Source organism: Cyprinus carpio, unplaced genomic scaffold, assembly GCF_018340385.1.
Source record: "Cyprinus carpio isolate SPL01 unplaced genomic scaffold, ASM1834038v1 S000006465, whole genome shotgun sequence".
Taxonomy (NCBI): domain Eukaryota; kingdom Metazoa; phylum Chordata; class Actinopteri; order Cypriniformes; family Cyprinidae; genus Cyprinus; species Cyprinus carpio.
Window position 1 is genome coordinate 384,844 of NW_024879144.1, and position 21,791 is coordinate 406,634.

At 42.3% G+C, this 21,791-nt stretch overlaps 1 protein-coding gene across 1 annotated transcript; it reads right to left on the minus strand.

Moving 5' to 3' along the window:
* Positions 1-12,877: 12,877 nt before the first annotated feature.
* LOC109075974 (gastrula zinc finger protein XlCGF8.2DB-like) lies at positions 12,878-21,528 on the minus strand. Its single transcript, XM_042754163.1, has 3 exons — positions 21,463-21,528; positions 20,740-20,959; positions 12,878-14,441 (listed from the first exon to the last, which is right to left on the minus strand). The coding sequence occupies exons 2-3, from the start codon at positions 20,900-20,902 to the stop codon at positions 13,426-13,428; spliced, it is 1,179 nt and encodes a 392-aa protein (XP_042610097.1). The 5' UTR covers positions 20,903-20,959; positions 21,463-21,528; the 3' UTR covers positions 12,878-13,425.
* Between the last annotated feature and the right edge of the window lie 263 nt (positions 21,529-21,791).

A 21,791-nucleotide genomic window follows, 5' to 3' on the forward strand; every position in this document is an offset into this window, starting at 1 on the left:
TAAATGCCATTCGACAGTCTGGCACGTCATTGCCATAATGACGTGAGGTAAGCATTAGCTTTGATATTGCTGTAGCGTGCTGTGTGATTGCAAAACACGCGTAGTTCTGTTTTTTTATTCCTTGAAGAACATACAAAATAACAAACGTAATTCGTTACTGTTTTGTACATTTGAGTACATATTTTTCTAATCAGAGACTGATGGGTTGCAAAAAGGCATTCATCATATGTACAACCTTCACTTTTGCTTTAATCTTAAAAAAAAAAACATTTATTAACTGCTCTGTTTCCAGGGCGACGCTGATGAGAGCTCAGGACACGCGTCACACTCCCCCCCCCCTAAGCGTCGTCCTGTCCCTGTGGAGAAGTGGGGAGATTGGGGGAGGGCAAGGAGTGGAGCCAGACAGACCTGCGAAAGCTGACCATATCCTCGAGAGTCCATCGGCATTCGCATTGGCCGTCCCCGCCCGGCGTTGTACGGTGAGGTGGAAGTCCTGGAGCGCGAGGAACCACCGAGTCACCCTGGCGTTGGTGTCCACTGTAGGGGGGCGTGGTGCGTGATCAGGGTGAACTGGCGGCCGAGAAGGTAGTAGCGGAGCTCCAGGACTGCCCACTTGACGGCCAGTGCCTCCTTCTCGACGGCCGCATACCGTCGCTCTGCTGAGGTCAGCTTCCGGCTGATATAGATCACCGGGTGTTCCTTGCTGTCGATGACCTGGGAGAGGACGGCTCCCAACCCGGTATCGGATGCATCCGTTTGCACCAGGAAGGGACGACTGAAGTCGGGGGCCCTGAGCACGGGCTCGGAGGTGAGGGCGGCCTTCACCCGATGGAACGCGCTCTCCGTCTCTGGGTTCCACTGGGACCTTCTCTGGTTGCCCCTTCCTGGTCAGGTCTGTCAGGGGAGAGGCTAAGGAGGAGAAGTTAGGGATGAAACAGCGGTAATATCCCGCCAACCCCAAAAAGGCCCGTACCTGCGTTTTGGTGGTGGGCCGCGGCGCGGAGAGGATCGCCGCCACTTTCTTCTCCTGGGGCCGAATGAGGCCACGGCCCACTCGGTAGCCGAGGTACTTGGCTTCGGTGAGGGCCAGGTGACACTTACGGGGGTTGGCGGTCAGTCCAGCCCCGCGGAGTTCCGATAGCACCTTCCGCAGCCGCTCCAGGTGCTCCTCCCAAGTCTCGGAATGTATGACTACATCGTCCAGGTAGGCGGCCGCGTAGGCCTGGTGGGGCCGCAGGAGGATGTCCATGAGCCGCTGGAAGGTGGCGGGAGCCTCATGCAGGCCAAAGGGTAGGACCCAGTACAGCCAGTGGCCACTGGGGGTCGAGAAGGCCGTCTTCGGCTTGGCCTGCTCGGTTAGGGGGACCTGCCAGTAGCCCTTGGTGAGGTCGAGGGTTGAAATGTACCGGGCCCTTCCCAGGCAGTCCAAGAGTTCATCGACCCGTGGCATGGGGTAGCCATCAAACTCCGAGACTTCGTTTAGGCGGCGGAAGTCATTGCAAAAGCGGAAGGTGCCATCGGGCTTTGGAACCATGACGATGGGCCTGGACCAGGGGCTGCGTGATGGTTCGATGGTCCCTAACCTCAACATCTCCTGTACCTCCTCCTCAATGGCGTGTTGCCGAGCCTCCGGAACACGATAGGGCCGCTGCCGGACGATCACTCCGGGTGCTGTGCAGATATCGTGCTTGAGTACGTGGGTCCACCCTGGCTGGGGAGAGAACACATTGGTGAACTAACTGACCAGGTGTTGCAGCTCCGACTTTTGGGCGGCCGAGAGGTGGGGGTCCATGTCCACAGCCACGAGAAGTCGATGAGCGAGGGATGCCAGCTGAGGCCCAGTCCCGACCCAGCGCTTCAGAAGGTTTACGTGGTACAGTTGGTCCTCTCTGCGTCTTCCGGGCTGCCGGACTCAGTAGGTGACTGGGCCGATCCTTTCCGTGACGGTATAGGGACCTTGCCAGCTGGCCAAGAATTTACAGGCGGCGGTGGGGACGAGGAAAATGACGTGGTCCCCTGGCTGAAACTCCCGTGGCTGGGCCGCCCTGTTATAATGTCGTTGCTGGGCCTGCTGGGCTTTGGCCATGTGCTCCCGGACGATGGGCATGACCCTGTCGATCCCCTCCCGCATCTCCCGGACATGCTCAATCATGGAGCGGTGGACGGCTGGCTGCTGTTCCAAGGCCTCTCGGGCGACATCTAGCAGGCCGCGGGGCTGCCGGCCGAAGAGGAGCTCGAAGGGGGTAAATCCCGTGGAAGCCTGGGGCACCTCCCGAATGCCGAACAACACGTAGGGCAGCATCTTGTCCCAGTCGCGCTTGTCCTCCGCAGCCACTCGCCGCAGCATCTGCTTCAGTGTTTGATTGAAGCGTTCGACCAGGCATACGGTGGTGCGGAGCTGCTTGATTTTGAGGAGCTTGCAGAGGTCAGCCATCACCCGGGACATGAAGGGGGTGCCCTGGTCAGTCAGTATCTGGGATGGTAGGCCGACCCGACTACTCAGCAGGAAGAGCTCCTGGGCAATGGCTTTCGCGGTGGCTTTGCGAAGGGGAATGGCCTCAGGGTAGCGGGTGGCGTAGTCCAGGATGTGTTCATGACCCCGGGCGGACTTCGGCAGCGACCCTACCAGGTCCATTCCGATCCGCTCGAAGGGCACCTCAATGATGGGCAGCGGAATCAGCGGGCTGGGGGGAGGGGTGCGTGGAGATGTCCGTTGACAGGTGGGACAGGCCATGCAGAAGCGCTTCACTTCGGCCTCCAGGCCTGGCCAGTGGAAACGGTCGCGGATGAGGTACTTCCCTGGTGTCGCCGTGGACGCAGGTGATGGACAGTCTGGCTTTGGGTTCCGGCCGTGGAGGAACGACTGTCGGCCTGAGCAGGGTGACCCCGCTGCCAGAATCGAGGAGGGCGAGGACCGGTCGGTCATTTACCTTCACTTCCGCACGTGGGCTTTGGAGGTTCCGCGTGTATGGTACAGCCTGCCAGCCAAGCGCGTCCAGGGGAATGGGGAGCTTCGGTAGGCATGGGCTTATCCTGTGGCCTGGGAACCGCCGGCCTGTTGACTGGTCGCTGGGTGCTCTCCGGCACGCGTCGCTCCTGGACCACCCTTCGGGGAAAGGGTGGCGCTCGCTCCCCAGCCTCCCGGTGTTGGGTGGCCTCCACCAGCTCGATGGCCTCCACCAGCTCGTCGACATTGGTGGGGTTCCGCATACCGGCCACCTGCCGTAGAGGGCGGGGAAGGGCCCAAAGGAGGCGGTCCACTACTACGCGCTCCGCTACCTGGTGTGCGGTGGAACCCCCAGCCAGTAGCCAATGTTGGGCAAGGCGGGAGAGGTCGGTCACTTGCACACGGGCGGGCCACCTTGGATTGTAGGACCAGTCATGGAACAGTTGGGCGGCGCTAATGGGCGACAGTCCAACCCGTCCCAAGATCTCCTTTTTCAACTCTTCATACGAGCCGCTTCGCACGGGGTCAAGCATAAAGTATGCCCGTTGCGCCTCTCCCGTCAGCAACGGCGTCACGATCCGCGCCCACTCGTCCCTGGGCCAAGCTTCCCGGGCGGCGATCGCCTCAAACATCTGAAGGAAGGTCTCGACGTCATCATGCCCTGTCATCTTCGGGATGAGCTGGGTAGCCTGGGCTCGGGGGTCAGGTAGCGGAGTTCGCGGGGCGGCGGCCATGCGGAGGGCGGCGAGCTCTCGTTTCGTTTCCCCTTGTCGGGAGGCCATGTGCTCCATGATCTGTTGCTGGCGGTGAGGTGCTTCAGCAGATCTTCCATCGTGGGGGGGAGGAGCGCCACCTGGGGAAACAGGAAGGGGACGTGAGCAAAACAATCCGGAAAAAAAACGTCCGTCAACAAACCCAGTGATAGTGGATGTAGTGGGATCCTGGTCGGTAACTTCTTCACTGCAATGCCCGCATTCTCCACCAGTGTGACGGGGTGAAGAAGCACACGACACGAGGATCAAGGTAAGGTCCCCGAAGGGTGGATTTTTATTGACAGACATGAAGGGGAAATAGCCAACGTGAGGGGTTTCCGGTGCTCAGTGCTCGGCCTTCTCTTCTCCTTAAAGGTGCAGTGCTGTCTGGGTCTGTGAAGTCCGTGTCCTGTGAGGGCTGGTGGTCACACGCTGCTGTCTGGAGAAAACACAGAGAACTGTTAGCCGAGTCTTCTGGATACATATCTCACCTCTGTGTTCGTTGGCGCCGCTTATAAAGCCCGTCCGTAATGGGCTGCAGGTGTGACCGCTCAGCCCATAATGAGCAGGTGCAGGTGTGCCTGCTCTGTTTCCAGTGCGACGCTGATGAGAGCTCGGGACACGCGTCACAAAAAAAAAAAAAAAATAAATAAAAAATAAAAAATAAAAAATATATATATTTCTATATATATATATATATATATATATATATATATATATATATATATATATATATAATTTTATCTATTTAAAATGAAATTTAATAGGCACAAATGACCAGTCAGAGATACATGTTGAGGAGAGAGAGAAGAGGATGAATGTGATATGGGACAAGGAGTTGAAAAAGCACAAGATGCAGACTTTGATGAAGAAACCAACACGGAATATGCTTGGCTTTTGCAACATAAACATCCAACAGATCCCATTTTAGTACAGAAATATGACATCAAGTCCAACTGGGTGCTCTTTCCAGAAGCAGTGGTATAGTGACAATCCTTGGCTTGAATATTCACCTGAAAATGACAGAATGCACTGTTTCAGTTGTCAATTATTCATGAGCCATGAAGACAGGTTCAAAACACAAGGTCACTGTTGTGTCGTTTAATTGATGTAACACTGTTCCTGGCAAGACTAGGAACTGCCTTCCGTGGTGACGATGAAAGTTCAAGTACTTTAAGCAAGGGGAACTTTCTGGAGCTAGTTAAACTCCTAGTGAAGTATGACAGCACATTACAACTTCATCTTAAGTGAGTCAAAGAAGAAAAGTCATCAAAGAAACGACCACAGGTGTCCTTCATTGCAACCCTTTACGTTTGAAAAATCATACGCTCTGAAATCCAAGATGCATCAATTTTTTTTCAGTTTTACTTGTATGAACCACCAACATCTCCCATACAGAGCAAGCATAATTTGCCATAAGATTTGTGCATCAGAAGAAAACAAAAGAGCGCTTCATTGGCTTGTGCCATGTGGATTCCACAACAGGAGAAGAGCTTGAGAAATTGGTAATGAGTGTTCTCAATGAGAATGACAACTCCTGTGTTCCTTGAATCTGCATGTGCCTCCAGTGCCCTTCAAAAGGACGACTTGGGAGCTGCATACGACATCATGAGTGGCACTGTCACCCGACTAAGAGACCTAAGAACTGAGGAGGAGTTCAAGAGCATCCTTGAAAGAGCCAGTAGCCATGCTGAAGCAGCAGTTATTGATGTCCCTGATGTCAATCCTGGGCATGGACGACGAAGAAAATTACCTGCAATGCTGATCCGATGCTCAACATCAGCAACGGAAGATCATGAGCCACACACACTCAAAGAATTTTACAGGGTTAGACTTTTCTACACATTTTTGCATGTGTGTTTGCAAGAGCTTTAGAAGCGGTTGTACAGATATAGACATGCATATTTTTTATTTCATAGTGTTATTTTACTTTAAATTCAATTTATCTCTATAATTTTTTGTAATTTTTTGTAATTAATGTATTCTGTTCATTAAAAAAAAGAGTCTATTTCAGTAGTCTTGTATTCATTAATTGTGAACACAGTCTGTTAGAAATGTCTACCAGGGTGATTATCTATCTTATTATTAGCAATTTACATTTTAGAATTACTCTGTGGTAATAGATGCCCTTTTTTTACATTTGAGCCCCTGCCCCTAAGACACTCTCTGCACATCCCTGGTTTACAACACTGTCAGCTCTTCTCTGTATTACCAATTTAAACTTTATTCTACTACAAATTATCTGAATTGTCAAGATAGGGGTGAGATCTTTTCCAGTTGGGTATTTTTATTTATTTATAATTTTTTTGTGGTAATTTCAAATATCAACAGTGTCTCTTAGAAACTGCTTACAGAACCTTTAATGACACAAAGTAGCAGCAGCCCAATGAACATGAGCACATTTACGCATCTAATGTAATGCCAACTGTTTATCTTCACTTAAAACATTCTACCCCCAAAATCACAGCAGATTTCAGCAGCGGCTGGATGTACCCAAGTTGCTGCTTACAGTCGGCAATTTCGGCTTCCCTTAGAGACACTTGCTCAGTGTTTGCACACTTTGTCACAGATAAGCTGAATTTAATGCAATATTTACCAAACACACAGATCTTCCAGATACATTTTATTAAACACTTTATGCACTGCCTCTGTTTGCACTAGAATAAAGTTTAACATAATCTTATACTATTGAAATACCAAGTGGGGTCTATGCTTTATCATTTTTAAGTTAATAAACATAGCAAAACATAACATTATGGCTACAATACAGATTTGTGAGCATTAGCTGAACTGAAGGTGTCAGAATGAACAACACATGATTGCTCTCGAGTCACTCATGCGGTACTTTTGATGCCATGGCACAGTGCCATGCCGTCTGCACTGTCTCAATTCAGACAAAATCTGTAACCAACATGCATTACTTCAAATCAGCTGCCGATCAGACTGCGCAGCGCTGCACTAGTTGAACAAGCCCTATGCAACACAGACACCTCCTCCATCACAAGTGAATTCAATCTTTACTGTTTGCTAAAAATGTGTTTTGGTGCTTGGTTCAATCTGCACCAAGAAAAGACCAAGAAAAAATGTACTTTACTGCTCTTGACTTAACTAGCTTTAATAAGAATCAGTGTATAATTTAGTGTTTTACATTTATTCAATTTCTAACTTGAATGGTACTGTTAAATACACCTACTGTAGCTGAAAAAAAATTAAAGCACTATTTATTTCATTTGTATTTTTTATTGTATTTGTCCTATTGTTTGCAATTTACATCTCAAAACCAAAATAATAAAGAATCAATAAACTACTGAATTGTGATCTTAAAAAAAAAAAGAAAAAAAAAAAGTTTATACTATTTGGTTGAATTTGGTAATCCAGGGATTTTGACCCGTCTTTCTTTGGTGTTTTAAAGGTTTCCAAAAGCATTTTGTGAAATAACTGTTAGTGAAGTCTTAACTATTAAATGCATGTTTAAATAAATATTTTATGAAACAAGTTATGACTGTAAATTATAATATTTCAACAACAAATAAACACAGTATAATTTAGAAGTTGATTTAAAAACAATTTAAATGTTTGCATACAATTTCTTTTTCAGTTGAATGTGGATTACACAGAAATAAATAGTAAATGAATTTAAGTTTGGGCTCTGTTGTTGATTGTAACCTTATAGTAATGTGGAAGGGCTCCCTATAGTTTACAGCAGAAGCGAAGGTAGATTATTATCCCTAAGGAAATTTTAATTGTAATTGGATTTATTTAAAGAAAAAGCTAATTGTTAAGTACACCATTGTTAAATAATAATAAAAAAAAAAAAATAGAAAAGGTTTTTCCTCCTGCTGTACCGAAACCACACCGAACCGTGAAGTCAAAACCGAGGTATGTACCAAATCGTCAAGTTTGTGTACCTTTACACCCCTAATATATATAAAGAAATAAGATTGCTAGTGTAGTGTAACTGTACACTACCTACTGCATCACTGTTGATTTTCTGAACAGTCGTAATGGAAATAAAAAGCAGTCCCACAAATTGCCAGGCTCTGACAACTCCCATATTACTGTAAGTTGTTAGTTGCAACTACTTGCTGTATTTCTTTGAAACTAGGTGCATGACAGTAATCAATAATCCAACTTACTTTGAGTGCCTGGAGTTGTATTCGGAGTGCTGATGATGGAGGAACCTAAATTTCAGGGAAGTTGTGGCCTAATGGTTAGAGAGTTTGACTCCTAACCCTAAGGTTGTGGGTTCGAGTCTCGGGCCGGCAATACCATGACTGAGGTGTCCTTGAGCAAGACACCGAACCCCCAACTGCTCCCTGGGCGCCGCAGCATAAATGATGTCCACTGCTCCGGGTGTGTGTTCACGGTGTGTGTGTGGTGTTTCACTGCTCGGGCTGTGTGTTCACGGTGTGTGTGTGTGTTCACTGCTCCGGGTGTGTGTGTTCACGGTGTGTGTGTTCACGGTGTGTGTGTTCACTGCTGTGTGTGTGCGCTTTGGATGGGTTAAATGCAGAGCACGTATTCTGAGTATGGGTCACCATACTTGGCTATACGTCACGTCATTTTTTTTTTTGTTTAATTTGTGCAAAAATACAAAGGTAAAGACATGTAAAAGTAGATCATGTCACCATAAGCAAGTTGTCTAGTGATGACAGACATACCTTGGCCACTGCTCTGTGACATAGTCCTGGTTGAGTTTGCATCCAAATTTTTGGCATAAGCTTTCAAATAAAAAAGAAACCGGTTACAGGTGTCATTAGAGTTTTAAGGGTTATGTACTGCAAGGATATTAGATGGCATCCTCTACAACAGTGGTTCCCAAACCTGCTCTCACACGTCATCTCAAAAATGTGTGTGTGGTTAGTGTCAAAAATAAATTCAATTGATAGTTCAACCTAAAGTGAAGACTGACATCATTTACTCACCTAATGCTGTTTCAAACCCATAAGAAAGTAGTTTGTCCCTTCATGGAAAGTCTGTTGACTCAAAATACAAATGCATCATAACATGCAAAAAGAGATGGAAAATACATCCATATGAATTGAGCAGTTTAATCCAAGTCTTGTATAGAGACACAGTAGCATTCTATGATTAACTTATGCTTTTATTCAGATTTTTAATCTGTTCATCATATAAAGCTATTGTGTCTCTCCACAAGACTTGGATTTAACCACTCCATCCATATGTATTCTATCATCTCTAAATTAAGGTTTTGAACCATCAGAGAACATACTTTTAATGGAGGGACAGAAACCTCACAGATTTCATCAAAAATATCTTCAATTACGTTCAGATGCTCCTAAAGGAATTCATACCTCGATAAGCCACACGCAGCTGTGGCCTATAGCCTACATTAAATGAATAGGAACTCAAATGATAAAAAATACAATGATTAATTAAAAATAAAGATAAACATAACCTCTTGTGTTCATGACGCATCACCAATTTAATTAATTTGCATTTACTTAAAGTTTGCTGAAAAAATATTGGAAACACACCAAAATCTCTAATCAATCAATTTTAAATTTCTTTCTTTTCTTCTTTTTTTTTTTTTTGTTAATTTTTTTTTTTTTTTTTTGGTAATTCCAACAAGCCCCATCAACAGGCATCCCTGATCCCCAGATCTTCTATTGTGTGAGGAGCTCTTATTGAGATCAGACAAGCTTATGGTCCTCTCTGAAGCTTCCTGCTTTAGAAGTCAAAAGAAAGTCATGTTCACTTCCTTTTGTCGGCTCAATTAAAATTATTACAAAGCCTCAATGGAGACCACTATATTCATGCAAGCCAGAAACCAGAAACAGGAAACCTTGAAGAATAAGAAAGTAGTGCACTATAGTTATTATTACATGACATCATCATGTTGCTTATTTAATCCAGTATTTTTCAGTTACAACCTTGGACATAATTAAAAACAAAAATGTCCACATTTTAATGGAATTTGTGTAAAATGTCTTTTATTGTGTCTCAATTCATCATATATTATGTCCTAAAAGGGTTTTTTTTAGGGATGCACGATATTTATCGGACAGATAAATTATCAGGTGATATGTGTGATAATGACGTCATTTTTATTGCGCTGATAAAAAATGAAATCAGATAACTAGATCCGATAAAGTACTCTTGCTGGTAAATTAATCAATCAGTCTGTTTTATCCAAGATTCATCTGCTTTCCGAGTGAAAGTGGCTGCAGCTGTAAAACTGCGTCACGCTCATTACGTCATCACCCGTGAACATGCCTTTTTCTCAGTGGCACAGCACCATTGCTATTTGCTAAGCATGTTCAGCAAGGATTCTCACTTTAAAGGTCATCATCATGGCGAAGCTGTAGGCTACTAAAAGAACATGAAGCAGCCACAGCAGCAGCTATTAGCGCTAAGCCTAAGTAAAATAAATCCCAATTCCCAGACCTTGCCTCGCCTTGCACGGAAATATCTCTCAGCCCCTTGCCCCAGCATATACAATGAACGTATACTACATGCTGCTGCAAATGTTATGAAAAAAAAAAAACAGAATTGGGTGTGAGAAGTCAGAGATGCTTCTGTTTATCAAGAATCTCCCACTAATGCCCTCACATAACAAATAAAAGACAAATAGATATTAAACAGAGACAAGTGAAAAGATGTATACTTTGGAGGAGGGTAAGACATGTTGAGTAGTGCAAATTGGAAATCATTTTAAGTTTATTACTATTTACAAACCCGATTCCAAAAAAGTTGGGACACTGTACAAATTGTGAGTAAAAAAGGAATGGAATAATTTACAAATCTCATAAACTTATATTTTATTCACAATAGAATATAGGTAACACATCAAATGTTGAAAGTGAGACATTTTAAAATGTCATGCCAAATATTGGCTCATTTTGGATTTCATGAGAGCTACACATTCCAAAAAAGTTGGGACAGGTAGCAATAAGAGGCCGGAAAAGTTAAATGTACATATAAGGAACAGCTGGAGGACCAGCAACTTATTAGGTCAACTGGCAACATGAATGGGTATAAAAAGAGCCTCTCAGAGTGGCAGTGTCTCTCAGAAGTCAAGATGGGCAGAGGATCACCAATTCCCCCAATGCTGCTGCGAAAAATAGTGGAGCAATATCAGAAAGGAGTTTCTCAGAGAAAAATTGCAAAGAGTTTGAAGTTATCATCATCTACAGTGTATAATATCATCCAAAGATTCAGATAATCTGGAACAATCTCTGTACGTAAGGGTCAAGGCCGGAAAACCATACTGGATGCCCGTGATCTTCGGGCCCTTAGACGGCACTGCATCACATACAGGAATGCTACTGTAATGGAAATCACAACATGGGCTCAGGAATACTTCCAGAAAACATTGTCGGTGAACACAATCCACCGTGCCATTCGCCGTTGCTGGCTAAAACTCTATAGGTCAAAAAAGAAGCCATATCTAAACATGATCCAGAAGCGCAGGCGTTTTCTCTGGGCCAAGGCTCATTTAAAATGGACTGTGGCAAAGTGGAAAACTGTTCTGTGGTCAGACGAATCAAAATTTAAAGTTCTTTTTGGAAAACTGGGACGCCATCTCATCTGGACTAAAAAGGACAAGGACAACCCAAGTTGTTATCAGCGCTCAGTTCAGAAGCCTGCATCTCTGATGGTATGGGGTTACATGAGTGCGTGTGGCATGGGCAGCTTACACATCTGGAAAGGCACCATCAATGCTGAAAGGTATATCCAAGTTCTAGAACAGGGTTCCTCAAATCTTACCCTGGAGGGCCAATGCACTGCAGTGTTTAGCTCCAACCCTGATCAAACTCACCTACCTGTGATTTTCTAATGATCCCGAAGACACTAATTAGCATGCTCAGGTGTGTTTGATTAGGGTTACAGCTAAACTCTGCAGGAAAGTGGATCTCGTGGGCCAGATTTGAGGATCCCTGTTCTAGAACAACATATGCTCCCATCCAGACGTCGTCTCTTTCAGGGAAGACCTTGCATTTTCCAACATGACAATGCCAGACCACATACTGCATCAATTACAACATCATGGCTGCGTAGAAGAAGGATCCGGGTACTGAAATGGCCAGCCTGCAGTCCAGATCTTTCACCCATAGAAAACATTTGGTGCAACATAAAGAGGAAGATGTGACAAAGAAGACCTAAGACAGTTGAGCAACTAGAAGCCTGTATTAGACAAGAATGGGACAACATTCCTATTCCTAAACTTGAGCACCTTGTCTCCTCAGTCCCCAGACGTTTGCAGACTGTTATAAAAAGAAGAGGGGATTCCACACAGCGGTAAACATGACCTTGTCCCAACTTTTTTGAGATGTGTTGATGCCATGAAATTTAAAATCAACTTATTTTTCCCTTAAAATGATACATTTTCTCAGTTTAAACATTTGATATGTCATCTATGTTGTATTCTGAATAGAATGTTGAAATTTGAAACTTCCACATCATTGCATTCTGTTTTTATTCACAATTTGTACAGTGTCCCAACTTTTTTGGAATCGGGTTTGTATTTTGTTAAACTATATAATTTCAGAGAAATCTCTATGCACTTTTGATTTTCTTTTTTCGAGGTTGACAAATGTCAATGCATTTTATTTATTATGTATTTGAAAAACATGAGTTAAAGTCATATACCAGGGGTGCCCAAACTCGGTCCTGGAGGGCCGGTGTCCTGCAGAGTTTAGCTTCAATCCCAATTAGACACACCTGAACCAGCTTATCAAGCTCTTACTAGTCATACTTCCCGGCAGGTGTGTTGAAGCAAGTTGGAGCTAAACTCTGCAGGACACCGGCCCTCCAGGACCGAGTTTGGGCACCCCTGCAATATACCTTCCTCATCCTTATGCACTAAATTCTGAAAAAACCCATATCTACCCTATTAATAAAATACTTGAATATAAATTAGTTTTTAGTAAGTTGTTAATCGCAGGTAAACCATAGTTCTGTCATAGTTCTGTTAAACTCAGTATTTTGGTGCCTTAAAAAATAAACACATTTGAAGAGTCAGGACTGACATTATAGTTAGGTCAGAGCTACTAAAATATCAGTTTAATCAGTGCTTCTTAGATTTTCTATTCTCCTGGGTTCACAAACTGTATATTATATGAAAATTGTAATATAAAAACATGAACTTATTGTTTATCAGTATCTGTATAGATTATGAAAAGAACTAAAATAATTTTCCATATCGTTCAAAACTAATCATAACTTTCATCACTAATCGTGATGCATTCTGAAAATCTCAGAATCAATGCTGAATCATTTCTCAATTCGCGATGCATTGAATTATTTTCCCAGCCCTAGTTCTCACTGCAGTAAACATGGTCAAAAGGAAACAAAAAGGTAAAGTATAAAGAGATGTAGGACATGACTAAAATAATATAAATAAAAGAAGTGGTCATGAGGTGGAAATCAGATATAGCTCACATTCTTTTGTCATACTCTTTAACAAAGAAAAAAACACGCTTTCACATTTAGATGACTTTGCATATGCATGTTTAAGTGTGATGATTTTATTGCTTTGATCCCAATTAAACTATCTCCAGAGTGAATGTGCAGATAATTGCTGAAATTTCTCCTTTTTCTAAACCTCGTCACACTGAGGAAAACAATGAACTCTTTCCAGAATGAGTTTGCACATGATGTTTCAGGCTTATGTGATATGGGAAACTCTTTTCACACTGAAGACACTTAAGGCTTCTCTTCAGTGTGAACTCTCATGTGATCCTCCAGGTTTGCTTTGTTTGTTTAATTCATTCCACATTGATGGCACATGTAAGGCTTCTCCCCGATGTGAATTTTTACATGATTCTCAAGGTGACTCCTGTCTGTGAAACTCCTTTCACACTGATGACCTACAAAACAGTCCTCTTGTGAGTGAATCCTCATGTGATGATTAAAGTGTGCTTTATATTTGAAACACCCTCCACACTGATCACAAACAAACGGATCCTCTCCAGTTGAGTGTGTCTTAAAATGTTCTTTTTGTACGAAGCTCTTCCCACTTAGTTTGCAAGAGTAAGGCTTTTCTCCAGTGTGATTTTTCATGTGGGTATTAAGATTTCTTTTCCATTTATAACTCTTGCCACAATGAGAGCAGATGAACGGCTTCTCTTCAGTGTGAATTCTCATGTGAGTTTTAAGATTTTCTTTTCGTCTGAAGCTCTTACCACACAGTTTGCAGGAGTAAGGCTTTTCTCCAGTGTGATTTGTCATGTGGGTATTAAGATCTCTTTTCTGACTAAAACTCTTTCCACACTGAGAGCAGATAAACGGCTTCTCTCCAGTGTGAACTCTTGTGTGATTCTTTAGATTTTCTTTTCGTCTGAAGCTCTTCCCACACAGTTTGCAGGAGTAAAGCTTTTCTCCAGTGTGAGTTGCCATGTGGCCATTAAGATCTCTTTTCTGTCTGAAACTCTTGTCACACTGAGAGCAGATGAATGGCTTCTCTCCAGTGTGAACTCGCATGTGAGTCTTAAGATTTCCTTTTCGTAAGAAACTCTTTCCACACAGTTTGCAGGAGTAAGGCTTCACTCCAGTGTGGATTTTCAAGTGGACTCTAAAGCTGTCTTTTATACTGAAACTCTTTCCACATTGTTCACAGGTGTAAAGCTTCTCTCCAGCCTGAATTCTCATCTGGACTTTAAGGTTTCTAGTTTCTGTTTTATCAGTCTGCGAGTAGCTAAAAGATTCTTCACCAGTCATGAAGTTTTTCTCTTCCATTTCATTTAGCTCTTGACTCTCCTCTTTCAGTGCCATCAGGTCTAGGGTAAAAAGAAACTAAAACAAGTTAACACCTGTTTAATGTCACAAAGCATCATACATATATAATATTTAGCACTTCTTCTTAATACTGTTAACTCTTAACTTTTCTTAGGACACATCCCAAATATTACCCCTCATAAAAACCACAGAAAAGCACTGCACACATTTGGGTTGGGATCTTGTGGGTGGTCAAAAAACATACTGCAGGTCCCTTGACTTAAAGAGCAGGTCATATGGGTTTTTGAAAAATTTCTCTTTTGCAGTTTATAACGTAGCTATCCTTAAATGAAAACAATCTGCAAAGTTGTTAATCAAAAAAGTGCATGATAAATAAAGATATTGTCTCTCAAAAGAGAGAGTCGGTTCTGAATCGCCTGTTACCGGTGTACGTCACTGGGTAACACATTTGCATAATCCCCGCCTGCCCGCGAAATACGAACAGAGTCTGACCTGCCCACAAACACTTTTGCTATTATTGCGTTTACATCATGTTGAGAAGACGCGGTGTTCAAGGATACCACAGAAATACAATTCCAGCCTTTTGTTGTGTGCTTGCCATTTTATCAAGAACTGCTTCTCTAATCTTGGCTTTTTATCTTTGTTGGCTTCTAATCTTCTTAATTTGGACTAACAAGCTCTCTGAACCACGACCTGTAAGTAGTACGATTGATACGTTAGGTGTACATTTTCAATTGAGTGCTAAAAATATAATTTTTTTGTGCCAATATGTGATGTACACCTAGTGCAGCTTAAGGTTTCCAGGTAAAGCACGATATTACTGTCTTACTGAAGTAGTTCTAAAAATTCGCAGTGATCCTAAGAATATGTCGATTATTGTAGACTGACGTTGTTCTAATTACATTGTTTAATAATAAAGAATGTAGTGTAGCACACAGACTTTATAATAATTGTGAAACTGCTGTTTATTGTGCTGCACTGGCAGTTACAGGGTTAATGCGGGAGAGTTGAGTGATTTCGGCTGGTGCTCCTGTGATACAACTGTTCTGCGTTCTGATTAAAAGTTAAGACCAAGCGTCTTTTGTCTGTCGTTCTTCAAACATTACAGTAGTCATATGGTATTTTAAAGTGTCCTAATATTGTGTTAGAGTACCCTACAACAGGTTTAAATACATCTAAGGTCAGAAAACATTGTAATTTTCTCAAAATATACATTTAATATTACAGTCATTTGCCAATGATTTCGAAACGATTCATTCCAAGCAAGTTCGGAGCAAACCCCTCCCTTCCATAAGCCTACTCTGCTCTGATTGGTCAGCAGGCAAAGCCTGTTGTGATTGGCACAGAGAGGAGTCCTTGAGCCAGTTAGCCAGCGCTACCACTGACAAAGCAAGCACTTTTACATAAAACAGTAATATAGTGCTCCAATCCGTTCTTATAATAATGACATAAAATACAAAAACACTTATGCAATCAAATCGTCCCCACAGCAAATGTTTAGTTGCTAAACTGTGAACACTTGGTGGATACGTTAGCTGAGTGCTAACGTGACTTACTGATGAAACAATACAGTTTGTAAACCAAAATATGATTGCTGTAATGTTTGAAGAATGACAGACAAAAGACGCTCTGTCTTAACTTTTAATCAGAATGCAGAGTAGTTGTATCACACGTCCTGCCTAAGCCTAAGCTCCTGCTCTGCAATGGCCACAGACATACACCAGCACAGCAGCCAGTGAAACTTGCGCCACCGCCTGCTCAGCCTACTCAAAAGCCTGAGCCCCAACAGCGCTCCCGCTTGAACAAGGCGAACAGGACAATTTGGCACCCCCAGTCCGAGCTGTGGGCTCTGCACCTCTGGGCTCTCGATGGGAATCAGTAGATCTCACTGAGAGCATCCTGAATAACATCTCACAGGCTAGAGCCCCGTCTATGAGATGCCTCTATGCCCTTAAGTGGTCGGTATTTTCTGCCTGGTGCACAACACGTGGCGAAGACCCAGTTTCATATGACATATCGGTGATATTGTCCTACCTTCAAGTGCTGTTGGACAAGGGTCGCTACCCCCTCCAAGCTCAAGGTCTATGTGGCAGCTATAGCAGCTTCCCATGCTCCTATATCTGGACAGTCGGTGGGCTGGAACAACTTAGTTGTCCGTTTCCTGAGAGCCCTCTGGGGCCCCCAATTTGAGCCACTACAGTCTGCAGACTTGAAAATCCTGTCGTTGAAAACCACTCTGCTACTGGCTTTAACATCGATTAAACAAGTAGATGACTTGCAGGCCTTCTGGATAAGTTCTGCCTGTCTTGAGTTTGGGCCTAACAACTCCAAAGTCATCCTAAAACCAAGACATGGGTACGTTCCTAAGGTGCTCTACACCCTGTTTAGAGCCCAGGTTATTACTCTCTCTGTGTTTCCTCCTTCTGAGGAGGACCAGGAGTTTAACTTTTTCTGCCCGGTTAGGGCGCTGAAAATTTACATTGAGCGTTCCGCCCAGTTCAGGTGGTGGGAACAACTTTTTGTATGCTTTGGTGGCCGCACCAAAGGGTTCCCGGTCACAAAACACAGGATTTCTTGATGGTTAGTTGATGTTATCGCACTAGCATACACCTCCCTGGGCCTCCGGTGCCTAATAGGAGTCAGAGCCCATTCCACTCGGGGCGTGACCTCGTCCTGGGCGTGGTCTAGCGGTGTGTCCACAGCAGATATTTGTGAGGCGGCCAGCTGGGCCTCACCGTCCACTTTCACCAGGTTTTATAACTTGGAAGTTCCGGCCTTGTAGGTTCGGATTCTATCTGCTTAAATGGATATGTGCCTGCTTAAGGTGGTCTATTTCTTCAGGCATTGCCTGTTTTTTCAGGTATGCTCATGGCCCTTTTAGTAGTGCTGAGCTTGTACAAAACTGTTGGAACGATTATCCAAGGCTGAGCTGACCTCAGCCTCATGTTAGTTCAGCCTCATGCCCCCTGCAGGGCTCGCCCTGTGTATAATTGGTCCCTCTGAGCATTTTATGCTCAAGGCCAGTTCATGTTAGTCGTTCCTCTTTCATGACACGGCGGGATTGTATTGGTTCCCCAGCGATGCAGTACGAGTGAAGTATCGAAAGGGAACGTACTCGGTTACTTACGTAACCTTGGTTCCCTGAGATATGGGAACGAGTACTGCATTCCTTGCTATGCCATGACGCTGCACGACTCACTATCGTCACTTCAGTCGAATTTACCTGAGATCCTATGGTGAAATGCCCGCTTATATAGCCAGATGGCCCCATCCATTCTGGCGGGCTTCATCGTCATAGGCAGAACCAATGGCTGAACCAAGCCATTGGTTTGTTTTTTTTATTTACTGCATGAACCAATGGCTGTGCATTTACACTGCGTGATTGTAAAGGCTTCAGTCCTTGGAGAAAAGGAGTTTTTCCCCATAAGAGTTTAGGTATGCAGTACTCGTTCCCGTATCTCAGGGCACCGAGATTACATAAGTAAACGAATACGTTTTATTATACAAAACAAAAACAAGGAGCAAGTCTGATATTCTGAGAAATTTCCCCACACACAAAAAAATGTTGAACTGCAGTTTCACAAAAATTGTTAATGATTACAAACTGTGTTTCCAAAACTGCTACATTTTATGATGTCCAAAAGGCACTGAATACATGGTTGCAATATTGCAAAAAGTTACTTTGCTACATCTGTCATGTAAAAGACTTCTTTTTGGCAGGCTACATTGTGCAGTAGAAGAGGTCACCTGAAAATGTGAACAAGCTAGTCTGCCTGAGCAACTGGTTGAAAGAAAAGTAGACTGTGTAGCTGGTTTACAATGTTGCACAGATGCACACTGCTTCAAGTAATCATCTCCAACCAATAAAGTAGAGACTGTTCACTCGGTCTCTTCACAGACATTATGGAAATCCCATTCCTATATACAGACCTGCTTATTGCTGCATTCATTTGAATTGATGTTACTAATTAGAGTTGACATTACTATTTTACTTAATAATGTTACTAACAAACAGTTTACAGGCAAGTTACTTATGACTTTGTAGCAGACAATACTTTGCATCATTTGTTGGTATCTACTAGATATGGCTGCAGGTCATAATGTTCCCTGCCAATGTAAAATGTTCCCTAGTAGGCAGCTGACTAAGAAGAAATTAATTGACCAGGTGCTGTATATTCCCTTGTTACTTCAAGACAAATTAGGCAGATAAAAAGTTTGGGCCTGTATTCTTAAAGATTCTAAGAATCCTCTCAAAAAGCTCCTAATTTAGCTTAAACATTTCTACGGAGGAGTATTTGCTTAAAAGCAATTCAGGACCATTCTGAGAGCAACTCTGAGCGAAGAAAAGGCAAAAACTTTCATCTTCGGTGAGGAGGCGGGGCTTGACCCCGTTGCTACTACGACACAGTCTTTGGAACACTGTGACTGGCTGGTTGTTCACAAAGAAAAAAAAAGTTTTAGGCTTTATTATAAGCCTTCACTTTGAAATTACAGACGTAATTTTTCCTGTTTTACTGTACTCGCTCTCACACACATTATATATATATATGTGACCATGGACCAAAAAAAAAAACATGGACCACAGTCTTAAGTCTCTGGGGTATATTTGTAGCAATAGCCAATAATACACTGTATGGGTCAAAATTATAAATTTTTCTTCTATGCCAAAAATCATTAAGATATCAAGTAAAGATTATGTTCCATGAACATATTTTGTAAATTTTCTACCGTAAATATATCAAAACTTAATTTTTGATTAGTAATATGCATCGCTAAGAACTTAATTTGGACAACTTCAAAGGTGATTTTCTCAATATTCAGATTTTTTTGCACCCTCAGATTCCAGATTTTAAATAGTTGTATCTTGGCCAAATATTGTCTGATCCTAATAAATCATGCATCAATGGAAAGCTTATTTATTCAGTTTAATATTATTAAATCTCAAATTCGAAAAATGGACACTTAAGACTGGTTTTGTGGTCCAGGGTCACACACACACACATACATACATGCTGTTAATGTTGTACTTAAGGTATCTGATAGGAAACTAAAAGCGACACAGTAAGGTTCTGAAAGTGCTGTAATTATTTGTGTCATCACTTTGCTTGTAGAAAGTTATGACAGACCAAAATCAGTTATTTACGGGGTGACAACTGCATTCTATAATTGCATAATGCGCTGTATGAACTGGACAACTTGTAATACAGTGCGAGAGAGCCGCTCATGTGTGGTTTCACTCAGGGTAAGTTACAGCGATGGAGAAATAAGCCGTGCGTCATCTGAAGGTTTTAGATCCAGTCACTGTTCTCCACTGGAGCAGTTTCTGTTAGTTTTGTGTTCTGTGTGTGACTAAAATGCAGAGTAATGCGCGAGATGCAAAAAAAAGGATGTGAATATATACAGGCTTGACACTTACTCCACGTTCATACAGACAGTATTTGAGATGCTACAGTACAGTAAGCTGCTGTTTGAACGGGACATTTCGGGACTGTAAGGAAATGCGGTTGTCAATCCCTAAAACTGACAGTGTCAACCTGGCCATAGTCATTGTAGTGATTACTTCCATTTCTGGCACTGTGGCATTTTTAAACATTTTAAAGATGTTAGCGTGTCTCGAATAAAATTGGTCACAAACATGATCACTGCACGATCTAACGTGTAGCGTCTTATTAACTCACTGTCATGCATTGTGTGCAAATATGCATTTCTTCTCCTTCATGTTTCGTTGATTTTCTCCACTGCTGAAGAAACTCTTAAGCCTCTTAAAAGTCCTCGTCAGTACTCCTAACAATTTTGGACCTTAAACGGTTTGCTTCGCGTCGTGCCTAACAACGCCCTTCAGCCGTGATTTACTCACGATACAGCATGGCCTCTCGTACCTTATTGCTTAGTTAAATGTCATTATTTCAAGGAGAACAGATGTTTTGATAAGTATGCCTGATAAAGAAAGTAATGTTTACAAGACTCCAATTTGATAAAGTGATTTAATAAAGAAAAAATATATATATAGACAACATGTAAAGTTAATCACTCCCATTTTACTCATGGTGTGCTTTTTTGCAAAATAAATGTATTTGTTAAAAACTCTTACATAATTAAGTGATAGAAATGAATCATTTTCATTGCTCTTCATTCAGAAGTAGATATTGTGTTGAATGTTACACAAATTGATTGTTTTGGCTATTTATTATTTTTCCCCAATTTATGTGGTGATGTCATTGATTTTGTCATGAAAGAAAGAAAATGCACTGACTTATATTTTTCCTCCCATCTAATATTTTTTCCACCACCATGGTCCCTTGTGGCTCAGTAAAATAGAAAAGAATGGCCGAAACCGACCTGTTTGTTCCTCAGGATCTTCACGTTTGACTTCAATCTTCACGTCTTCACTCTCCTCTTTAATAAACGCCATCTCTGTCTGTTGTTCCTCAGTATCTTCATGTTTGACTCTGAATGCTTCTTCAATCTTTGCATAGTCACTCTCCTCTTTAATAAACACCATCTTTATAACAGTGTGTTGCTTCACTGGGAGTTTTTCAGTCTGTTTGAACACTTTGTCCTGTTTAAGAAGACGAGAAAAATGAAAAGACAGACAAATAAAATAAATCCAAACTCAGTCTCAGTCAGCACCCTAGTTCAGTAGTCAGCACACTAGTAAGGGAGTCAGTCAGAGTGATAGTCAATAAACTTAAATGACCTAATTAGACAAAAAACACTCAAAATTAGCACTACAAATAATGAAAGAACACAGATCATACAGAAAATTAATATTTAGGCATTTATGATTTACATTTGGCATGTATTGATTATTATATTTATTAAATGGATTACATTTTCATGAAAACTTTTGTCAGTTGATTTGTATAAGTTGTCATTACAGATATTTGTGTTGTTATTAATTCCAGTGCTTATCAACAATGAATTGTATGATTTAACTGAGTTGGTTTTAAAAAGCTCAGTTTCTCTATCATTTCTTACCAGAGATCAAACAGCACGTTCTCTATCAAACCCTAAGAACGGGTTGTATTGGTTTATACACTTTAAAGGATTAAAAACACAAACCTTTTTTCCCAACAGAATTGTGCAGCGCAGCTTTATGACGTCATACTGCCACGCCAAAATAAAAGTCCTGTTCAGACGACATAGAAATCCACATACAGAAAACATTCAAATGATCAGATAAAGGATTGTTACAAAGAATAACAGATACCCAAAGTTATTAATACCACTGTACTTTTTTCAAAATGTAATTATACCAACTACAGAGCATTTGTGATATTCTCAATCATAAATAAAGTCCAGTATCTTGATCTTTATATTACAGATGATTGAAAAGAGCTGTTGATTATTTCAAACTCAATAAGAATTTGTTAAAATTAAAATTTGTGGTT

Excerpts from the sequence above, each read along its gene's own strand:
- LOC109075974 (XM_042754163.1), bottom strand. The coding sequence starts at position 20,902 with ATGGTGTTTATTAAAGAGGAGAGTGACTATGCAAAGATTGAAGAAGCA. Across the intron at positions 14,442-20,739 it reads AGATCCTGAGGAACAAACAG|ACCTGATGGCACTGAAAGAG; the intron begins GTCGGTTTCGGC and ends TTTTTACCCTAG.